General features: G+C 42.8%; 1 protein-coding gene across 1 annotated transcript; it reads left to right on the forward strand.

Annotated features, from left to right (window-relative positions):
• Positions 1–18,526: 18,526 nt before the first annotated feature.
• Positions 18,527–20,456, forward strand: LOC112727122 (uncharacterized). Its single transcript, XM_025776763.3, has 3 exons — positions 18,527–19,631; positions 19,726–19,975; positions 20,071–20,456. Exons 1-3 carry the CDS (start codon positions 18,826–18,828, stop codon positions 20,251–20,253), a joined length of 1,239 nt encoding a protein of 412 aa, XP_025632548.1. The 5' UTR covers positions 18,527–18,825; the 3' UTR covers positions 20,254–20,456.
• The last annotated feature ends 339 nt before the right edge of the window (positions 20,457–20,795 follow it).

Below are 20,795 nucleotides of genomic sequence, written 5' to 3' on the forward strand. Positions count from 1 at the left end.
GTGTTTTTACTTTCTACTCTCTTGTTAATATTTACGTGAAGTATCATGTTTTAAGTTTTAACCACAAATTGTCTTCCAAAATATATTTACTTATTAAATATTATTGTTAAGTATATTTATTGAGTCTATTAGTTTAATCATATATCCAATAAAGTAATAAAACAAAGATAGTTAGTTAGTGTACAAGATGTCTCTGGTACGGGTTGAAGGGTGGATCGGGAACCTGCGGATCAACGCTGAAGCTGGGGCGCTTGACTGGAGCAATGGGGGGAGGTACCTGCAAAGACACTCCGACGCTCAAGTCAGAATGGATCTAAGAGGTATAAGGTGTGAGGAATGAATGAATACCTGGAGGGACCTGGGTCCAATATTTAGAGGTGATGGTGAATATCTTATCTTATCTTATCGTTTGAATTCGAAAATCGGTTCAGGAGTTCCAGAGGGCCGATTTTGGGCCTTCCGGGAGAGAGTGGCGGGTCGGACCCGAGGTGTCGGGTTCGGGCCCAACCTCGGGTCCGGGATCCGTGGGCTGGATCCGTAACAGTTGCCCCCGCAACGGGAGAGCGAGCAAAGGTCGGTCTGGCGCTGGGAGGTGTGGTGTTGACCGCGGGCTAGGTCTTTTTTCTCGGGCGTTCGTTTGGTTCTTTGGAGGGAGATCGGTGTCTCGGCCTCGGCTTGCTTTGGAGGCTTTGTCTGACCGTTTTGGTTTGACGTGACTCTTCCGAGTCCACTGCGTCCGTTGCGTTCTTCGAGACGTGCTTTATTAGCTTCTTTTTTCGAGGGGGGCATTAAATGTGATGGGGCATTTTCCTCTTTTGCCCCTACGAGCCTAACCTTGCTTAGGGTTAATTGTGTCTTTTTGCCCCCTTCTTTTGTAACCGTTTTGGCCTTTTACTTGAGTACCTTCGTTCATTTTTCCTTTTCGTTCTTTCTTCTGAAAAAATCTCCTTCCCTCTCTTTGATACTGTTCTCTTTCGCTTGCTGTCCCTGTTTCTTCAAGCTTTCCAGGATCATCTTCTGCATTTCCAGGTTGGTATGCTTCGCTTTTCTTCTTTTTGTTTTGTGGTACGCCTGTCGTTCTGTATTTGCCATGCATTGCTTTGTCATTTCTTTGTTGCATTGTGTTTCGGGCGGTGGTATTTGAGTTTTGACGGGGCTGAGTGTGGTTGTGTTTGGTTAGAAGTGGCGGTGCACCACCGTGTTGGACTGGTAGTAGTGGTAGGTTTCTGTCCTTGCTTCTGCGTAGGGTTAGTAGGCTGATGGTGGTGCTCCTCCCTGTTTTAGGTATGTATCGGCGGAGAAATGAGGGTGTTGGTGCTCCAATAGCCCCCTCCAGGGGCGTCCCCACTCGCTACACTTGGGTGACTAGCGACGTGTGGGGCGTTCTGTCACGGATGACGGAGGCCGATCTTCAACGCCTCCGTGATCAGGGGGCGATTTGTGGTGGCGGCGATATGGAGCGGCAGTACGAGCTTGCCCTTCCAGATGCCGATGAGCGCGTTTGCTATTTAAACCTTCATTCGCCCACTGTTCCGGATTGGATGTGGGTTTACGAGTCGATGTTCACCCGGCTCGGCGTGCGGTTTCCTTTCTCGCCGTTTGTTCAGGATTTGCTGAGTCGGTGTTCCGTGGCGCCGTCTCAGCTTCATCCGAACAGTTGGGCTGCCGTGCGGTCTTTCGAGTTGGTGTGCCGGTATCTCGATCTTCCGGCTTCTGTTCCTGTTTTCCTTTTTCTTTTCCTATGCACTCTCCCGACTAAGGAAGGGAAGCATAAGAAAGGATATATGTCATTTCGTGCTCAGCCTCATCGTCGAATTTTTGGGTTGTTTGAGGATTCCTTTCATGGTTTCAAAAAGGAGTATTTTAAGGTGCGCCCCGTCCAGGGGCATCATCCGTTTTGGCTGTCGCCGGAGGGCGTACGCCGGTTTCCGACATACTGGAATTTCCGTGCTGGCCCGTCAGTTCTGACTAAGTTCACCTATGACGGTTTATCTCAGGAGGATAAGGACGTTGCCAACGTTTTGTGGCATTTGTTTGGTGAGCGTCCGTTGAATCATCGAGATGTCATGGGGGAACCCGAGGCTTGTCGGGCGTATATCGGTGTGTGCCTTGTCCCTTTCTCGACTTTTTATGTTTTGTTTTTCCGACTTTGTAACTTCATTTTTCTTTGGTTTCTTTCAGTTGAGATGGCTGGTGGGCTGACTTCTCTGGCCAGGTTGAAGGCAGCGATGGGTCGGGAGGAGGGGTCTTCGTCTCCTTCTACCCCTGTCTCCAATCCTGCCGTGGATTCTCAGCCGGTTTCTCAGGAGGTGATTTCTTCGGGTGCGCGGGCCGACGCTCAATTTTCTCCTGGTCCTGCGAACTCGCCTGAAGTCGTCGTGGTGACGGCTGCTGAGGCTTCTCGGAAGAGAAAAAGGCCTGAGGATCCGAGCAGTGAGACTTTCAAGGAAGAGGGTTTGGTGCCTAGTGTGATGGACCGTCGTTTTGATGCCCCGAGGATTATCGATCAACACTTGATGCCTGGTACGGAGCCGTTTTTTTATGGCTACGATGTTTCGTTCCAGGCCAAGTCGGTGTATCGTGCCCTCCTTTGGTCTGCCGTTGTTGTTCGGAAGGCTGAGCCCGTGATGGCTCAAGTTGGTTTGTTGGATAAGAAACTCCGTCATTCTCAGGCTGAGATGGTTAAGCTGAAGGAGAAGGCAGTGAAGTCTTCTGAGGAAGCCGGGGCAGAAATTCTCCGGCTTTCCGAGGTCGAGACTTCACTTCTTTCCCAACTGGGTGAGGTGCGGCAAAAGGCTTCTAATGCCGGTTCCCAGGCTGTCGTGCTTCTTGGTGAGTTGGAGGCTTTGAAGGCCGAGGTTGCTGCCTTGAAGAGGGAGAAAACGGAGTTGCTGGCTGATGCTAAGGATGCGATTGCTGCCACTGAGGAGACAATGAAGGCACAGGCCCTAGTGTTGGCTCCGAGTGTGGATGTGTCCGTGATGGGAGCTTTCAAGACCGTTCGTGATGGCCAGATAGTCGACGTCGAGTAGCTTTATCTCTTGTAATTTTGCTTTTTACTTTTAGACTTGGTTTGTTTTTTGGATATTTTGGTTTGGCCGTGGGTCGTGTAACCGTGACTTCGTAATTTCGGGTTTCGTTTAACAACTTTTTCGGCCGTTCGGGCCTCTTTTGTATATTCCGTTTAAAGCTATTTTCGGCCGTTCGGGCCTTTCCGTTTTAAGGTAACTTCGGCCGTTCGGGCCTTTCCGTTTTAAGGTAATTTCGGCCGTTCGGGCCTTTCCGTTTTAAGCTATTCCGTGTTTTATTTGTTCCCTCGGACCGTCGTTTGGTCGGATTTTTCTTGGATATTCGTGTGTTGGGCCTGGGGGGTGATCAGTCCCCCAGTCGTGGCCGTGTCTTTGTTCCGTATTTGGGGCACTTAGAAAGATAGAAATAGCTTTTAATGGAATTTTTATTAATGGTTGGGCCTCGTTAAAACCCTTCGTTTTTTGGGGGGAAAGAGTACCCGGGATTGATACTTAAACGAAAGTTTTTAAGATTCGTAAAAAATGGGAACATAAGTGGAGAAAAGACGATAACCAAAAAAGGAAAGGGGGTGACCTAGCGAGGTCGGTCTAAGTGTAGTATCGTCATAAGTTGGCGGCATTCTATGTCCTCGGGACTTCATTGCCGTTAAGTCGTTCGAGTTTGTATGCTCCCTTTCCGATTGCAGCCTTGATTCTGTATGGTCCTTCCCAGTTGGGGGTGAGTTTTCCCTCTCTTGGGGTCGGGAGACCGATGTCGTTTCGTCGTAGGACGAGGTCGTCAGTTGCGAATTCTCGCCGGATGACTCTGTGGTTGTATCTTAGGCTGATTCTCTGTTTCAGGGCTAGCTCCCTGAGATGGGCTATGCTTCTTACTTCGTCAATGAGGTCTCGTTCTGCTCCCTCATCGTTACCTCCGACTGTTTTTCTGGGGCTTGGGTCTCCGATCTCTACCGGGATGACCGCCTCCACACTGTATGTTAACCAAAAAGGTGTTTCTCCCGTGGTCGTTTGAGGTGTGGTTCGATATGACCATAGGACCGATCCGAGTTCGTCGGCCCATAGTCCTTTGGCTTCGTCGAGTCACTTTTTGAGTCCTTTGACGATTATCTTGTTCGCGGATTCCACCTGTCCGTTTGTTTGGAGGGTATTCTACTGAGCTGAAACGGTGAGATACACGTAGCCCTTCTAAAAATTCTCTGAACTTTTTGTCAGCGAATTGGGTTCCGTTGTCCGAGATAATGATCTTTGGGATCCCGAATCGGGTGATGATCTGTCGCCAGAGGACTTTTCGGCATTGGGTTGCCGTTATGGAGGCCAGGGGTTCGGCTTCGATCCATTTGGTGTAATAGTCTATGGCGACGATGAGGTACCTGAGTTGACCGGGTGCCGTAGGGAAGGGTCCGACGAGGTCGATCCTCCAGGTGCCGAATGGCCGTTCTGCCGATATGATGCTGAGCTGGTGAGGAGCGGCTTGGTGGATATTGGCGTGCCTTTGGCATTTGTCGCAGCTTTTAACTATTTGTATGGAATCCCGGATAACCGTGGGCCAGAAGTAGCCTGCCCTGATGACTTTTTGGGCTAATGTTTTACCTCCGACGTGGTGGCCGCAGCAACCTTCGTGGATTTCGCGGAGTATGTACTCCGTGTTCTCAGGTTCGACGCATTTGAGCAGGGGTTGCGAGAATCCACGTTTGTATAGCTGTCCTGCGACAACGGTATAGTTGGCAGCTGCCCTTTTTATTCGTTTTCCTTCTTTGGGGTTCGGCGGCAGTGTTCCGTCGAGGAGGTACTGTAGGATAGGGTGGGTCCAAGATCCCTGGTTCGAGAATGTCAGATGAGCGTTGGTTGTCGTTGACACGGAGGGTGACTTAACGACTTCCTGGATTAGTGATTTGTTACCGTGTCCAGGTTTGGTACTAGCTAGTTTGGAAAGTAGGTCTGCCCTGGAGTTTTATTCCCTAGGAACGTGCTGTATGGTAACGTGCTCGAATCCTTCTCTTAGTTTGTTTACCTTGGCGAGGTATTGTTGGAGTAAGGGATCTCGTGTCTGGTAGTCTCCGTTAATTTGGGAGCTGACTACCTGGGAATCGGTATTTACCTCTAGGACCTTTGCTCCGACTTCCCGGGCTAGGGCTAGGCCTGCCAAGAGGGCCTCGTATTCTGCCTGGTTGTTTGAGACCGAGAATTCGTATCGTACTGACTGTTCGATCACAACTCCGTTATGGCTTTCGAGAATGACTCCGGCGCCTCCGGAAGTGATGTTCGAGGAGCCGTCAACGTGTAGCTTCCATGATTCAGGGATGGAGTCTCCCGGTGTCATTTCGGCGATAAAATCGGCCATGACTTGTGCTTTGATCGCGTATCGGGGTTCGAACTTGATATCGAACTGGGATAGTTCGATGGACCATGCTAGCATTCTGCCCGTTAGGTCGGGTTTTTGTAGTACCTGCTTGACCGCTTGGTCGGTTTGGACCGTCACGGAATGAGCCTGGAAGTATTGTCGTAGGCGCCGGGAGGCTGTAAGGAGTGCAAAAGCTAGTTTTTCTAAGCGTGAGTAGCGAGCTTCCGCATCTTGTAAGACTCTGCTTATGAAGTATACGGGTTTTTGTTCTTTTTTTCTCGTTTTCACGAATGAGCGCTGCTGCGAGTGCCTCCTCCGTTATGGAGAGGTACAGGTAGAGTATTTCCCCTGTCTGGGGTTTGGTGAGGATTGGTAGTTCTGCTAAGACTCTCTTGAAATGTTGGAATGCTTCTTCGCATTCCGTCTCCCACTTGAAAGGGGCCCCTTTTTTCATTAGTTTGAAGAAAGGGATCGCCTTTTGAGCTGATGCCTCGAGAAATCGTGATAACGCCGTCAATCGGCCGGTGAGCTTTTGGATGTCTTTAAGGTTTTTTGGGCTCGTCATTTCGAGGATGGCACGACATTTCTCTGGGTTTGCTTCAACTCCGTGTTGCGTGATCATAAAGCCGAGGAACTTCCCTGCCTCCATCCCGAAGGCACATTTTGCCGGGTTGAGTCGCATTTGGTGCTTTCGTAGGGTGTTCATTATGACCTTGAGGTCGTTGGTGAGTTGCTCGCCGGATTCGGTCTTGACGAGCATGTCGTCTATGTAGACTTCTAGTTTGCTTCCGGATAGGTTTTGAAATATCTTGTTGACAAGTCTTTGATAGGTGGCTCCCGCGTTTTTCAGGCCGAAGGGCATCACTGTGTAGCAGTATATCCCGTCTGGGGTGATGAACGCTGTTTTTTCTTCGTCTGGTCGGTGCATCGGGATCTGGTTGTAGCCGGAGTATGCGTCCATGAAGCTGAGGTATCGGTGGCCGGATGCGGCATCTACTAATTCGTCGATGTTTGGTAAGGGAAAGGCGTCCTTCGGGCAGGCTTTAGTTGAGGTCTGTGTAGTCGACGCACATTCGCCATTTCCCGTTAGATTTTTTCACTAGTACGACGTTGGCTAGCCATGTCGTGTAGGGGAGTTCTCTGATGAAGTTGGCTTCGAGTAGGGCTTTAACTTGCTTTTTGACCTCAGCGGCTCGGTCTGATGACATTTTTCGTCTCCTTTGTGCCACTGGTTTGGCTTTGGGGTCTACGGCTAGCCGATGGGACATAAGGTCGGGGTTTATTCCCGGCATGTCGGCTGGTGTAAATGCGAACAAGTCTCTGTTTTGCTTCAGGAGTTGGGAGAGTTCTTCTTTAAGATCGTATGGGAGGTTCCTATTAATGAAGGTGTATTCCTCCTTGGTTGGCCCTATTTGTAGCTTTTCCATGTCTCCTTCTAGTTCTGGCCTGGGTTGGTCGTCTTGGCGGGCATCCAGGTCAGCTAGGAATATCCCGGCCGCATCTCGGGATTTCTTCCTTAGAGCTAGGCTGGTGTTGTCGCATTCGGCTGCGACCTCTCGGTCCCCGTGGATGGTACCGACGGAGCCGTCCTCGGTTCTAAACTTCATGAGGAGGTATTTGGTAAAGATGACTGCGGAGAAGTCGTTGATTGTTTTTCTTCCGAGAATCACGTTATAGGCTGTGGAGTCTTTTAGGACTACAAATTCGGATAGGACTGTCTTCTTTTGGCTGCTTGTTCCTATGGTGATGGGAAGGGTGATTGAGCCGTCTGGTTTGAGAAAGTTGTCTCCGAGTCCCGTGACGCCGTTGCGGTGTGTTTGGAGGTTGTCGTTGTGGAGCCCGAGCTTGTCGAAGGCTCCTCGGAAGAGGATGTTCAAGTCTGCCCCGGTGTCCACCAGTATCCTTCGTACTAGTTCTGTTCCGATTCTGGCCGAGATGACAAAGGGGGCATCTTCGGCCGAGGTGCCGTGCTGGCAATCCTCTGGTAGGAAGGTTATCGTGTTGTCGGCTGCAGTGGTTGGAGTCTGGTTTCTGACCGCCATTACTTTGAGATCTTTTTTCATTGTTAGTTTCGACTTGCTCGATATGTCCTTGCCCGTGATGACGTTTACTATGATGGTCGGGTCGTCTTCTGGGCTTTCCCTGGGGGGTTGCTTCTGGGTTCTCGGGTTACGCCCGTCTTTTTCCGGCGACCTGTCTCTTTCCGCACATCTTGGTTCTCTGATGATTTTGGCAAATTCTGGGAGTTTGCTGTCTCATATGGCTTGTTCGAGGGCATCTTTAAGGTCGAAACAATCTTGTGTTCTGTGACCATAACCTCAATAGTAGTCGCAGTAGAGGGTTTTGTTGCCTCCCGTCCTTTCTTTGAGTTGTCGGGCTTTCGGAATGATGCCTCGATCTGCTATTTTGTGGTATATTTCGGTAATTGGTGCTGTCAGGGGCGTGTAATTAGAGAATTTGCCAATTCTTGGTGGTCAGTTAGTATTTGTCAGTCTGGGGTGGTCTCTTTGATTCTCTCTGGGTGATGGATTTTGGCAAGGAGCCGAGTTGCCGTGTTGGGTGTTCCCGTGCTGCCGTTTGTTGGCGGCGACGACTTGGCTGACTTCTTCGTCATTGATGTAATCTTTGGTGACATTCTGGATCTCGTGCATGGTCCATACTGGTTTAGTGGTGAGGTGTTTGCGAAAATCTTCGTTCATGAGTCCGTTGGTTAAGCAAAGGCTCGCGACGGAATCCATGAGCCCGTCGACCGTTAGGCATTCATCGTTGAAGCGGTCGAGGTATTTCCTTGTGGATTCTTCTTGTTTTTGTGTGACCCCTAGCAAGCTGATGGGGTGCTTGGCTTTGGTGATTCTAGTTGTGAACTGGGCCATGAACTTTCGTGTTATGTCGTGGAAACTGGCTATGGATCCGTTTGGGAGGGCGTTGAACCATTTGATCGCCGGCCCTGCAAGGGTTACCGGGAAGGCTCTGCATCGGACCGCGTCGGCCGCTCCTTCTAGGTTCATCCTGGCCTCGAAGGCCGTTAGATGTTCCTGGGGATCCTTGGTCCCATCGTACTTCATGTCGGTAGGTTTGTCGAAACCTTTGGGGAGTTTCGCTCTCAAGATTCTTTCTGTGAAGGGTGTAGCTCCCATTATTGTGTGGTCGTTTCTTGTGCGCTTGGTATTTCGGTACCTCCGATCTTTGTCTGAGTCGTGTTGACGACTTAGATCTCTGGAAGTGCTGCGGTTGTGTTTCTTGTTGTACCGCCGTTCCGGCGATTTCTCGTGACCGTAGTCTCGTGAGGCGCTGCGACCGTCTCTCCTATCGGGTCGTCGGGTTGGCGACCTACCGCGGCGAGATCTTGACCTGGAAGTTGCCTGGCTTCCGTGTTCGTTGTTGTGTTTTTCTCTATTGGTCAGTTTGCCTTCGAGCTCCTGGACCCGGAGGCAGAGGTCCTGGATGATCTGCGCCGCTTTGTCCCTAGCTTTCTCAGGATGTCGTTGGTTCGTGACGACGTGGTGGTTCGTGTGGTGGACAGTACTTGCTATTCTTGCTTGGTTTGTGACCTCCCGGTGTTCTGGGGTTGGGTGGAGCGGTCGGGAGTCATCCTGGCTTGAGGGGGTTTCCTCCAGGACGTCCCCCATCCGGCTTGGCTGGCGCAAGTTTCCCACAGACGGCGCCAATGTACAAGATGTCTCTGGTACGGGTTGAAAGGTAGATCGGGAACCTGCGGATCAAGGCTGAAGCCGGGTCGCTTGACTGGAGCAATGGGGGGAGGTACCTGCAAAGACACTCCGACGCTCAAGTCAGAATGGATCTAAGAGGTATAAGGTGTGAGGAATGAATGAATACCTAGAGGGACCTGGGTCCTCTATTTATAGGTGATGGTGAATATCTTATCTTATCTTATCTGGCTAAGATAAGGGAGACGCTTGAATTCGAAAATCGGTTCAGGAGTTCCAGAGGGCCGATTTTGGGCCTTCCGGGAGAGAGTGGCGGGTCGGACCCGAGGTGCCGGATTCGGGCCAACCTCAGGTCCGGGATTCGTGGGCTGGATCCGTAACAGTTAGTTAGTTACTATTTCATATTTTAAGTGTTAATTTTTTAGAGAAATTTTTTTCTCCAAAAATATTTTTTAATTAGAAAAAAAAATTTTGGTAACTTCTTAATTAAAAAATTTGTGTATTATAGATACACACTTACACTTAGAAAATCATAATTGAAAATTTTGAATATTTTTCAATTAAACACAAGATATATATATATATATAAAAGAATTAAATACAAAACAAAGTTTTAAAAAAACAAAAATATTCTTTTAGATTTACGATTATTTAATCTTACTAAAAATTAAAAGAGTAAAATATCCATCAAAAATTATTTTAAGAGACTAAAATACTTATTTTGTACTAATTTAAAAAGTAAAAAAATACGCTTACCAAATTAATTCAAATCATTTATTGTATTAGAAATTAATTTTTAAAAAACCAAAATTTTAGAATTAATTGAGATTGTTTATCTATTAAAAAAATAGAAATTAGAATTTACTTTCAAAAGATTAAAATATTCTTTGAGAATTAAAGTTGTTTAACTATATTAGAAATTATGAATTTAAATTTATCAAAGGACCAAAATACCATGGAGTTTATTTTAAGGGGCGAAATGTTTTTTCATTAGTTTTAAAAAGTTAACACAGCAGCATTACAGAATTAATTAAGATCAGTTGATTATATTAGAGGCTACTTTTTCTATATGAAAAAAGTTTTGGTGTAGTTCATTGAAATAGACGTGTGTTAAAAATTTGGAAAAACTACCAAAAGTACCATGAAGTTTACGAACGCTGACAAAAGTACCCATAAACTAAGGAAATTAACGCTGTACCCATGAAAGATGGGTTCTGTACGACAAAAGTATCCAAATATTAATTTTTTAATAAAATTCCTAAACTACCTTACACTCAACCTCAACTCATTTTTTCAACCTTTTATAACTCAATTTGTACCAACTCTTGCCATGGAGTCCAAAACTACTCCTACAACAAACCAGACCGAAATCAATGGTAGTGGTGGTGGTAGAGGATCGGACCTCAACCGATTCACTCATAAGTTTATAATCCATACCCAAACCAAATTAATTAAACACCAAAAAATACTCAAAACATAAAAATTTTCAAATCCATTCATCCAATTTCAATTCACTTTAGCAAAACTAGAAATAGAAAAAGCCATCAACCATAAAAAATCAACAAATCCATTCATCCAATATGAAATTTATTTCAACAAAAATCAGAAGTAGAAGTAGCCATCAACTGGATCTTCTGTAAATCAATCTCAGGCTTCATAAAAAATAGAAGCAGATTTAAAAAAAATAGAACAGTATAATTTGAGTAGTAACTAAATCAATTTCTAAAAAGAAGAAAAATAAAATAAAAATATTTTTTTTAAAAAAAAATACCTTTTTCTTCGCCGGCCGACTGTAACATCGTCAATGGCAGAACCTCCATCCACAGTGACGCCTCCCTTTCTTCTCTAATTTCTCTTTACCGAACCCGCTTTCTTCATGCAAGAGTACCACGACCCCTCTCTCTTCTCAGGTGTGCGACGACGGTGTTCTCCTCGGCTGAGTCAGACGCGCCACGACGACATTCTCCTCGGCTGCAACAGGCGCGCCACGGCAGCATTCTCCTCAGGTTGGGTCACAGGTGTGCAATGAAGGTGTTGTAGTCACCTTAATAGTGAGAGGGAGAAGCAGTGAGAGGGGAAGAGATTAGCGGTAATGGAGTAGGTGGGTGACGGACGGCAATGAGGAGGTAGGAGGAGAGTTTCTGTGACTCTGTGAGGGTTTTTGAGGGATAAGTGAGGAGAGAGGAAGAAGAGAAGAAAGGGAGTGACGGTAGAATGGGCTTAGGGTGGGGTAGTTTAGGAATTTTATTAAAAAATCAACAAAAAAATTAGGATTTGGATACTTTTGTCATACGGAACCCATCTTTCATGGATACAGCGTTAATTTCCTTAGTTTATGGGTACTTTTGTCAGCGTTCGTAAACTTCATGGGTACTTTTGGTAGTTTTTCCTAAAAATTTCTATTGCTATGGTGTCAGGCCAAATGCAAGCTGCAATTTGCCCATTTCATGTTTTTTTTTTGTTTGGTTAAACAAAATAACCAAACGTAGGATGCGTTTAGTCTTTTCAAGAGTTTTTTTTTTTAATTTTCGTTTAGCCCAAATGCATGAAACGTTTTATGCTTTTTCAATTTTTGAAATGTTTTTTATTTTCTTTTTGGTACAAACGCAGCATGCGTTTTGGGTGGGCAAGGGTCTAAATTTTTTTGGGTTTTCAAAACGGAACTTGCGTTTTGGCTGTGTCAGAAATTTTTTTTTAAAACTTCAAAACGTAGGGTGCGTTTTGTATAGGAAATAATATTTTATTCGAAAGTCTTGCCTATAAATACGAAACATAACCCATCTCAAGTTCGTCATTTCTATTTTACTCTCTTTTTTCTTGCTTTCATATATCTAAAACCGTTGAGTTTTTTGGCAATTAGTAGTGTCAAAAAAGTCGGGTTAGGTGAGGTTGAGACTATGGAAGATACTGCAAATATTCGAGTGTATTATGACGGTGAGATTATACCAAACACATACGAAGGAGTGACTTTTGTTTGTGAATGTCCGTCTTCATTTGCTATTCCATGTACCATAAGTTTTGTGGAGTTACAAAATGGTCTTTTGTGAGAATATACAAAGTCACATTTCCAAAAGGGAGAGCAACATTTTGTACAGAAATCCTGTACAAGTATTTGGTGGGTTGATGCAGTTTCAACTGATGTCCATCACTGACGACGCATGCATGCAGCGGATGTTCTTTATTTATCAACAAACCCGAGGTCACGTGCTAGTTATAGAGCTGTACGTTGAGTTTGAACAGCATACGGGGATGGATGCGGTTGGCGACGATGTAACCGTTGATGAACTCAAGGAGTTAGATTGGGGAGAAGATAACAACGACAGTGAAGAGGAATTTGAAGCCAACTATGAAGTCGATGACGAAAACGATGATGGAGACTTGGCAGGCAATCCGGCGATACAAAATGAGGCACATGCGATTGTAAGTAAGCACCCCTTTGGCGTTCCGTCATTTATGCGGACTCTGGACCTAGAAGCCATGCATGCTCCGAAATTTCCTGAGTATGCGAATATCAGTATGTTATCTTATGGTTATTAATTAAATTTACCACTACCAATTTTTTTATTTGCCTTGTTCGACTGGCTGTGGTTTGCATGTCGTAGGTGGAGGCAACGCTGCGGCGGAAGATGGCGAGTTTAGTGTTGGAATAGAATTTGGTTTTAGGAGTCGGTGATATTTGCAATCAAAAGCTACATTATCTCTAGAGGAGTTGATTACATTGTGCATGAGTCTGAGTTGCAGACATTCTATGCAAAATGCAAGGGTTATGGTGCAGGGTGCGATTGGCTTATCCGAGCTAGCTTGATTCGAAAGAAGGGGTGTTGGGAGATCAGGAGATACAATGGCAAGCACACGTGCACCATGGGCACGATTTCACAAGATCATGCCAAGTTGGACTCGAACACAATTGCAGATGCCATTAGGCCGTTGGTCGAAGCAGACCCTTCAATAAAGGTGAAGTCTATTATTGCAGAAGTTCAGTCCAGGTTCAACTACACTGTAAGTTACCGCAAGGCTTGGTTGGCAAAGCAGAAAGCTGTCGCAAAGGTTTTCGGTGATTGGAAAGTTTCTTACCAAACTCTGCCAGTATGGTTGAAAGCAACGACTGCGAAGATGTCGGGGTCTCGTGTTCAAATAAAAATGCTCCCTGTTTACCGTGAGAGTGAGGAGGTTCAAAGTGTAAGAGTTCTGCATTACATTTTTTGGAGTTTCTATCCGTGTATTGTAGCATTCAGACACTGCAAGCCACTAGTGCAGGTTGATGGAACGCACCTGTACAGAAAATATAAAGGTGCACTTCTGGTTGCGGTTGCACAAGATGGGAACCAAAACATTGTGTCCGTTGCATTTGTAATAGTCGAGGGCGAGACGACAGATGCATGGGAGTTTTTCCTAACCAATTTGCGGAGATATGTTGTTACCATTGATGGCTTGGGCATTATTTCTGACCGGCATACCTCCATCGATGCTGCAGTAGCTCGCAGTAACGGTGCATGGTCACCACCAAGAGCGTGGCATATGTACTGCATCAGGCACATCGGGTCCAACTTCTTAAGGAGGTTCAAGGCTCAGTATTTGCATAAATTCGTGGTTAACACAGGTATTTCATTTCGCTATTATGGTTCTATTCATAGTAACTTTGTGGTATCTACTTACGGAGCACTCGCCCCACCAAGATCATACCAGTGCTGAAGGTCATGTCCCAAACCTCCGTCTACTGGCTATGGGTAGGAGTGGCAAGCGGGGAAGCAATATCCTTTTTTTTTTTTACTTTTAACTATTATAATTTCTAAAGGTATAAACAAATTATAATTTTTATATTCACAAACATTAAAGTCTTTGTAATTATAAATATCTAATAAACATAATTATAAACCAAGTTTTCATCCAAAATATAATTATAAATATTGTTCCCAAAACAAAATAAACATAATCCAAAACATAATTATAAATATTATCTCTAAAATAAAATAAACATAATCCAAAACACTCAATTTACATCTTCATTCTCTTGTAAGTTGGGTTGAAAAGAGATAGGTTTTGGTAAAAAAATTATAAAAATACCCCTTGCTAAAAAAATACTAAGCCCGACGGGGAAGCCCGCCCCGCCCTGCTCCGCCAAAGCCCGCGGTTTAAGCGGTGCGGGTTAGGAGGGCTTTTACTATTTGGCGGTCCCAATTTTTCATCCTATCCCGCCTTTTTTGGCGGGTTATGCGGGGCAGCCCGGCAGGTTTAGGCCTGTTTGCCACCCCTAGCTATGGGTATTCATTCAAATCAAACAATTGGGTACCCGGTGGTGCAGAAGGACCGGGATGATCTACATGTCCCGGTGATAGATCCGTGTCGAAGTCACTGGGATGACCTGATGTGGCGCAACGACCAGCAGACTGCTGAGAAGGAGTAGGCCCTTCCTGTTCTGGCGTCGGAAATAGATAATCTGTATCTCTAAGAACCTGAGATAAGCTGAGGGTGTTAGATCCACCCAACGGACTAAAATGACCATCAACTGGAATTACCATCTGTGGTATGTAGGGCTTAACAGCCTGATGTGGTTGTGGTTCCGGTATGTATGGTGCTTGCTGCTCATATACTGGAAACTGTTGCTGTTGGTCGTAGTCCTGAAAGTGGTGCTCATATGCCGACACCTAGTTAACAATTAATTACAATTAATTATAATTAATCATAATTGATAAACCTAAATAATTATTAATAATGACACAAATAATAATAATAATAATAATTAACAACGGTAATAAACCTTAATGATACCTGAAACCCTTCGTCATATGTCGGCGCCTGGAACTGCTGCTCATGAGGGGGATTTTGCTCCTGAGGTCCAGCTGGTTCTTCCTACTGTTGTCGTGGCTCATCCGCGTCAACCTCGCCACCTGCAACTCTATCTGATAGTCGTAAGTGATCCCGATATTGTTGTGTGTACCAATCGTAGTACAACTGAAGAGGATGAAAGTCGACAATCTCCTCCCCTATCTGCAGTGCGTTTTAGCGGCCAGAAATCCACAAGGTAACCCACTGGATGTTCCTCTCTCTCCAGTCATAGTTCTGAGGACCTGTCAATCGCTTGTAATGATCACGACCAAGATCGAATGCCGGGCCTGGTGGAAGATGTTACAGACCGAACTGTCGTCTAATTCGGTCTGTCGGGTGCCACTCTACACACTCAAATGACACTAATGGCGACTGTGTGGAGCACATAAACAAATGGACAGCGAGCTGATCCGGAACCCCACTCCCATATACGGCCGCCATATAAACTGCAAATTAGTAACCATGATGCACGATAAGTAAAATTATTATTCTAGATAAGCAGCCTAAGATAAATGGTTAAAACTTACATCGTCGACTCCCATGTCATTGAGTCCTCGCCTAAAATGCACAGTAGGCTTCCGTATATATCTTGTATACCGGCGCCAATGACTCCACCTAAACAAAATTAGAACAACAACAACAACAAAAACAACAACAACAACAACAACAACGTCGCAAGTGAAATCCCAACATCAACGAGCTGATCGCGGGAAATAGGCACCAGAAAGTAGGAATGGCATACACTCCCACGCCCAAACAAAAAGTAGTATAAGTGGCTCATCCATCTCTTTACAGTTGAATCGTGATGCACGACACAATGATCTGTATAAATGTGCCAGACTGGCTGCCCCCTAACTGTATCCTTCTATCTGGTGGAAATCCCGAAGTAGAGGCAGAAACTTCGAGTTCAGTAAAGTGGTCGACTTATCCGGAAACACAACCGTTCTAAGCACGCAGAAAATGTGAGCCCGATGTACCGCTCAACAGACTCCTGTGTGTCACATGGCTCGGTGTCTCTACACCACCGGACCCATGCAAGATTAACCTTACCCAAGACGTAATCTTGCGGATCGGGCTCCCAACCGAAACACGCGATGCAGTTCTCTACTAAAAACTGGTGACTGCTGTCTGATCTACCCGTAACAGATTCTCCATTAACCGGGAGGCCTAGAATATACGTCACATCTTCCAGCGTCATCGTCACTTCACGACCGGAAGATGAAATGTGTGGGTTTCCGGCCTCCATTGTTCCACCAAGGTACTGAGTAGTGCAGAATGGCCTCTCATTTCGCCAACTCACAAAACGTGTTGAAACCCAATGAGTGCTAATGACGCTGCAGCTACCTCATTAAAGGTTTCTGACAGATCTAGTTTTCTGGACAACAAATTTCTGATAGCCTACCAAAAAAAATTAATAATAATAATTCATAAATAACAGTATGATAAAAAAAACTATTATTTTTATCACATACATCATTATAAACATGTAACAATATACTAATCATAACTAATCTAATACTTGTTCCTCCAAAACAGATAATAATAATAATAATACTAATCATAATAATACTAGTTATAACAACAACAACAACAACAACAACAACAACAACAACAACAACAACAACAATAATAATTTTCATGAACCGTGACATTTTTTTATAAATAATACTATGTTAATAAAATGTTAATAATAACAGTTACTTATATATTTATAATGATTAATAAAAACAAGATAACGATAATTTATTAGAGGTTTAATTATTCTACTGGTCCCTATAGTTTCGCAAAATTTTCAATTAGGTCCCTATACTTTTTTTTTCTTTTAATTGAGTCTTTGCACCAAATTTTTTTCTTAATTGGGTCCCTACACTTTTTTTCCTTTTATTTAGGTCTCTGTACCAATTCTTTTTTTTTTAGTTGGATCCTTATAAAATTAAGCCAATTACTACTAAGAGGGACTTAATTGAAAAAAAAAATTGGTACAGTGACCCAATTGAAAAGAAAAAAAGTATAGGGACCTAATTGAAAATTTCACGAAACTATAAGAACTAACAGAATAATTAAACATTTATTAAACAGTAATATTATTATCATAAAAAATAATAATAAATTACTAAAAAGTAATATTATATTAATAAACAGTATTATTAATTATTAAAAAATAACAATAAATTATTCTCATTATCATAACCAATATTATAAACAAATAATAATATACTAATCATAATAATAATTACTCAAATATAACAAAAATACGAATAATAATAACAATAACAATAATAATAACAACAACAACGATGTCACTAATAATAATAGTATACTTACTGTAGCAATAATAAACCCTAATAATAATGTTAATAATAACGATAATAATAATAAAATTATCTATTATAATATAAATAAATAATATTCAAATATATATATATATATATATATATATATATATATATATCATTAAATATTAAAAAAAATTACTTACCCATTGAGAATGATCCAAATACTCAATAATGTGTTCTTCACGTTTAGTAAAATTACGAACAATTTTTTGTTTTATAATATCTATCCTAAATTTTCTACTCTTTTTCTTCCTCCCACAAACTCTCACCACAACTTTACAAGTTAAAACCTCTCACTATAACCTCTCTCGGCAAGCCTTTCAACTCTTCTACCCTTGCCTCCTGCATTTTGCGTTTGATTTGCGTTTTATAGCCTCCATCACCGCTATCCTCCAACACGTGGCGTTCATGCAGCCAGAGAGCCTACCAAATGCAACCTGTGTTTTGCTCCTGACTGCTGCCAAACACAACTTCCGTTTTGGAAGTTCCCAAGCGGTTAACCGTTCAATCCTTATGTGCATGTAGGGAGCAAAAACACATTTTGAGGCTTCAAACTACTTTTCTGCCAAACGCAAGCTACGTTTTGAAGCGTTAATGCAACTTTTCCTTTTTCCGTTGCAGTCAAAACGTAACTTACGTTTTGCAGATTACTGAGTTTTGATCCACATTTGTAAATACACTCCATACAACAATATAATTGAATAACACCATTTTTATTTCCATTCTTTAATTAATTTAAACTAATTTTTTTAAATATTAAATTATCTATAGAGTTTCCTTTACTGAAAAACTAGAATACACTTCTACCATTAGCTTTAAAAAGACTGAGATATTATAGGATTTTTTTTGGGTCTTTTTTTTTTGTGTGTCTAAATACTATAGGATTAATTAATATAATTTGATTAATTGTATAAAAAGTTAGAAATTAGAATTTGATATTAAAAAATATTAAAATATTCTTATAGTTAACTTTTAGAAGACAAACAAAACTTTTTATGAAGATTGGTTTTTTCAAGAGACTAAATATTCTTTTAGATTTAAGATTGTTCAATTGTATTAAAAATTATAAATTTTGAATTTTTTAAAAAGATCAAAATGTCCATAAAATTTATTTTAAGAGGCAAGATTAATTAAGATTGTTTTAAATTGTGTTAGAAATTAGGACATTTATTTGAATTTGACTTTTAAAAGAAAAAAAACTAGGAATCTAGGATACTCTATTGGTTAGTTTTTCCAAGACTAAAATAATTTTTTAAAATTATAAAAAGAGAAAATAAAAATTTAAGATTATGATTGTCTAATTATATTATAAATTATACATATAAATTATAAATATTTTTAAATTAGTAAAAATAAATAATGTTCAAATTTACTATTTAAAAAATTCTACAAACACATAAATTTGATTGAATAAGAATATTTTTGGTGACTAATTGAATAAGAATATAAAACTCTCTTGTAAAATTAAACTCTCCTTTTAAAAAAAAAATACAAAATCTAAGGCAATGCAAAAGCTCAACTGAGTTCCTTTGTGAAAAGACGCATATGCCCTTTAGCTTTGCGAAAATGAAGCACCATTTCCTCCCTGCTCTGTTTAGTCGCTCCATGCTTCTCACCACCAAGAAATGATGCCGTGTTATGCCCCTTCTTTCTGTCCCTACCTGGTAACTCCACCGTCCACCTCCGTCCACGGCGGTTCCCATCACCGGAGACCGACCAAACGCAACGTCACCATCCTCTACCCAAAAATGTCCCTAAACAACAACAACAATAACACATCAAACCCTAACCCCTCTTCCTTGCTGACGTCGCTTACCAAACTTCTCTGGGGACAATCACTTCCGCCGGGCCTCCTAGTTTCCACCGCGCGTGCCACGTGGAATGCCACGTGGCGCCTCATGATGTCACAGCTCGCTCCCTCCGACCCTTCAGGCGGTTACGCCAGGCCGGCCTCCAAGTTCCGCTTACCACAGAAGAACATCTCAAGCCCAACGAGCCTGCACCTTTACGTGGCCCTTCCATGCCCGTGGGCCCACCGGACACTTATAGTCCGGGCCCTCAAGGGCCTTGAGGACGCCGTCCCGGTTTCTGTAGCATCCCCAGGCCAGGACGGGTCGTGGGAGTTCAAACAGGCCAATGGTCCGGGCTTAAGCCCGGGATTGGACAAGGCAAACAGGTGTAGAACGTTGAGGGAAGTTTATGGGATGAGAAAAGGTGGGTATGATGGGAGGGCCACGGTGCCTATGCTGTGGGACAAGGATTCGAAGGAGGTTTTGTGCAATGAGAGTTATGACATAATTGAATTTTTCAATTCCGGGTTGAACGGGTTGGCCCACAACCCGGGTTTGGATCTATCGCCTTCTGAGTTGAAGGGGAAGATTGAGGAATGGTATAGCGTGATATACCCAAATGTGAACAATGGTGTTTACAGGTAAAAAGCTACTGTTATCATCACATAAAAATTGTACATTTTATTGCACTAGTATTTGGTGTGTGATTTGAGTGATATTTATTTGCAATTGCAGATGTGGATTTGCACAGACACAAGAAGCTTATGACAGAGCAGTGAATGAGTTGTTTGGAACATTAGACAAGTTGGAGGATCACTTGACCACTTCCCGCTACTTATGTGGAGAAAAATTGACCCTTGTAGATATATGTCTGTTTACCACTCTAATTCGGTTTGATGTTGCATACAATGTTCTTTTTAAGTGTACCAAGAAGAAGTTATGTGAGTATCCAAATCTACATGCCTACATGCGTGACATTTATCAGGTATATACTAAAAAAAAGGGTTATGATTCTTGCATTAATTGTGTAGTAAATTATTATGGTGAATACTAAAGCAGCATGTTCTTGCTAATGAACAGATGCCTAAAGTTGCAGAAACCTGCAATTTTTCTGAAATCATGGATGGTTATTACAAAATACTTTTCCCTCTAAATCCAGGGAGCATAAGACCAATCATGCCTTCAACTTCTGAGCATGAAATCCTTTGCAGACCTCATGGTAGGGAGTCTCTATCAGCAGCTTTACCCGTCTTTGTTAAATAGTCAACCAGCTCCCATGCACAAAGGGTGTTTCTATTTGTAATATTATACGTGCAGCACAATTGTTTTAAATGTATAGCATAGTTTCTGGTATTGTATTATTGTGTATTATTTATGTAGCTTAGTCCATTTGAGAAACTGCTTAATGTAACGCTTCGTCATGTACGTGTTAATAACAAACCAAAATCCGATGTATAGTTCTCTTAGATGGTATTACTGCTTATAATATTTTCTCTTTTCCCATCCAATATCAAAATGGTGGCATTTGTAAATGATTGCGATAAATGTTCAATAATGTAAACATTCATCATTCAAACATAGGCTGCAAAGCCCTTCTAATAAAGCAGTTAAACCGTAAAAGTGAAGCCTTATAACTTCGTAAACATCTACTGATAATCTTTTTAAGATATTTTTTTTCCTTTATGTTGATTCTCCAAAATAACCAATTTTATGTCAAATCCATTTCTTTCAGGTATCTATTGTTTGAGAACCAAACAAATCACTGATAATTTTGAAAAACAAGTCATTGTCTATTTTTCATATAT

The sequence above is a fragment of the Arachis hypogaea genome, chromosome 12 (assembly GCF_003086295.3).
Source record: "Arachis hypogaea cultivar Tifrunner chromosome 12, arahy.Tifrunner.gnm2.J5K5, whole genome shotgun sequence".
NCBI classification, from domain to species: domain Eukaryota; kingdom Viridiplantae; phylum Streptophyta; class Magnoliopsida; order Fabales; family Fabaceae; genus Arachis; species Arachis hypogaea.